Source organism: Piliocolobus tephrosceles, unplaced genomic scaffold (assembly GCF_002776525.5).
Source record: "Piliocolobus tephrosceles isolate RC106 unplaced genomic scaffold, ASM277652v3 unscaffolded_27801, whole genome shotgun sequence".
In the NCBI taxonomy this organism is placed as follows: domain Eukaryota; kingdom Metazoa; phylum Chordata; class Mammalia; order Primates; family Cercopithecidae; genus Piliocolobus; species Piliocolobus tephrosceles.
The window spans coordinates 3,036-4,045 of record NW_022310756.1 but is presented as its reverse complement, the minus strand read 5'-3'; the positions used below and the strand labels follow the sequence as shown (position 1 = coordinate 4,045).

The 1,010-nt window shown below is 21.0% G+C and overlaps 1 protein-coding gene across 1 annotated transcript; it reads right to left on the bottom strand.

The window, feature by feature from the left end:
• Positions 1 to 174: 174 nt before the first annotated feature.
• On the bottom strand, positions 175 to 994 carry LOC111528296 (Duffy receptor-like). The gene is made up of 4 exons (XM_023194984.2): positions 851 to 994; positions 623 to 704; positions 405 to 475; positions 175 to 301 (listed from the first exon to the last, which is right to left on the bottom strand). The coding sequence occupies exons 1-4, from the start codon at positions 987 to 989 to the stop codon at positions 243 to 245; spliced, it is 351 nt and encodes a 116-aa protein (XP_023050752.2). The 5' UTR covers positions 990 to 994; the 3' UTR covers positions 175 to 242.
• Between the last annotated feature and the right edge of the window lie 16 nt (positions 995 to 1,010).

Below are 1,010 nucleotides of genomic sequence, written 5' to 3'. Positions count from 1 at the left end.
AAAAAAAAAAAAATTTATAAATTTATATGAATAAAAACATAACACACATATATATTTATTATTATAATGAAAAACAATATACTACAATAAAAAAAATAAATGAATTACATGCAATGTAATGGCATTATAACTTTAACGCTAATACATATATATATACATACATACTTATTTACGTGCAATTATTTGTAGATTTTATAAAAAAGCATCAAAAAACACAAGTGCTTAAATTAAAATAAATCTGCTTAATCATTTTCGTTTAACGGAGTCTCTGCAAATTCTACATCTACTAATTCATCATCATCTAAAAAAAAGAAAAAAAAAAAAAGAAAATATGTATTATTTTTTCGGTATATTAGCAATTAAATAGTAATGTATTTTTGCATTGTTATTAATAAAACTATTACATGTTGTCATATTAATTTTATGTGGTTCGTAAAATTCTTTATAATCAACAGGAATGTCAGATTCTTGCGTGCTGAAAATAAAAATTAGACAAAAAATATATAAAGTGATAATTATTTTATATATTATATTATTTTTTTACTTAAAATGTTATGTTTAAAATGCATGTAATGATACATAATGTTAAATCTAACTCTTATGTTTTCATTTTTGTTCTTACGTTTTTTTGGATGTAGTTTTGTATACAGCTATCAATAAAATTAGTAATAGTACTCCTCCTCCAGCAGTAAAATAAATTGGTTCTATAAAAAAAAAAAAAAAAAAAAAAAAAAAAAAAAAAAAAAAAAAATGATTATAATTATTATTAGTGATAACAATAGAAACAGTAAAACTTATTTATGTTTGTATTATTGTATATTGCAATGTTAAACATATTGATTTAACGTACTGCTAAACGATTTGTTGATAAAACAGCCAGGTAGCGACGTATTAAATTCTTTGTGAATACATTGTAAATATTCTTTATCGTTAATTTGAGGGTTAACTAAACATTTTTCTGCAATTTTACAGCATAATCCACTTTCCATTATATTAGCGCATGTTTTTGA

Excerpts from the sequence above, each read along its gene's own strand:
- LOC111528296 (XM_023194984.2), bottom strand. The coding sequence starts at position 989 with ATGGAAAGTGGATTATGCTGTAAAATTGCAGAAAAATGTTTAGTTAAC. Across the intron at positions 705-850 it reads TATCAACAAATCGTTTAGCA|AACCAATTTATTTTACTGCT; the intron begins GTACGTTAAATC and ends TTTTTTTTATAG. Across the intron at positions 302-404 it reads TAAAATTAATATGACAACAT|ATGATGATGAATTAGTAGAT; the intron begins GTAATAGTTTTA and ends TCTTTTTTTTAG.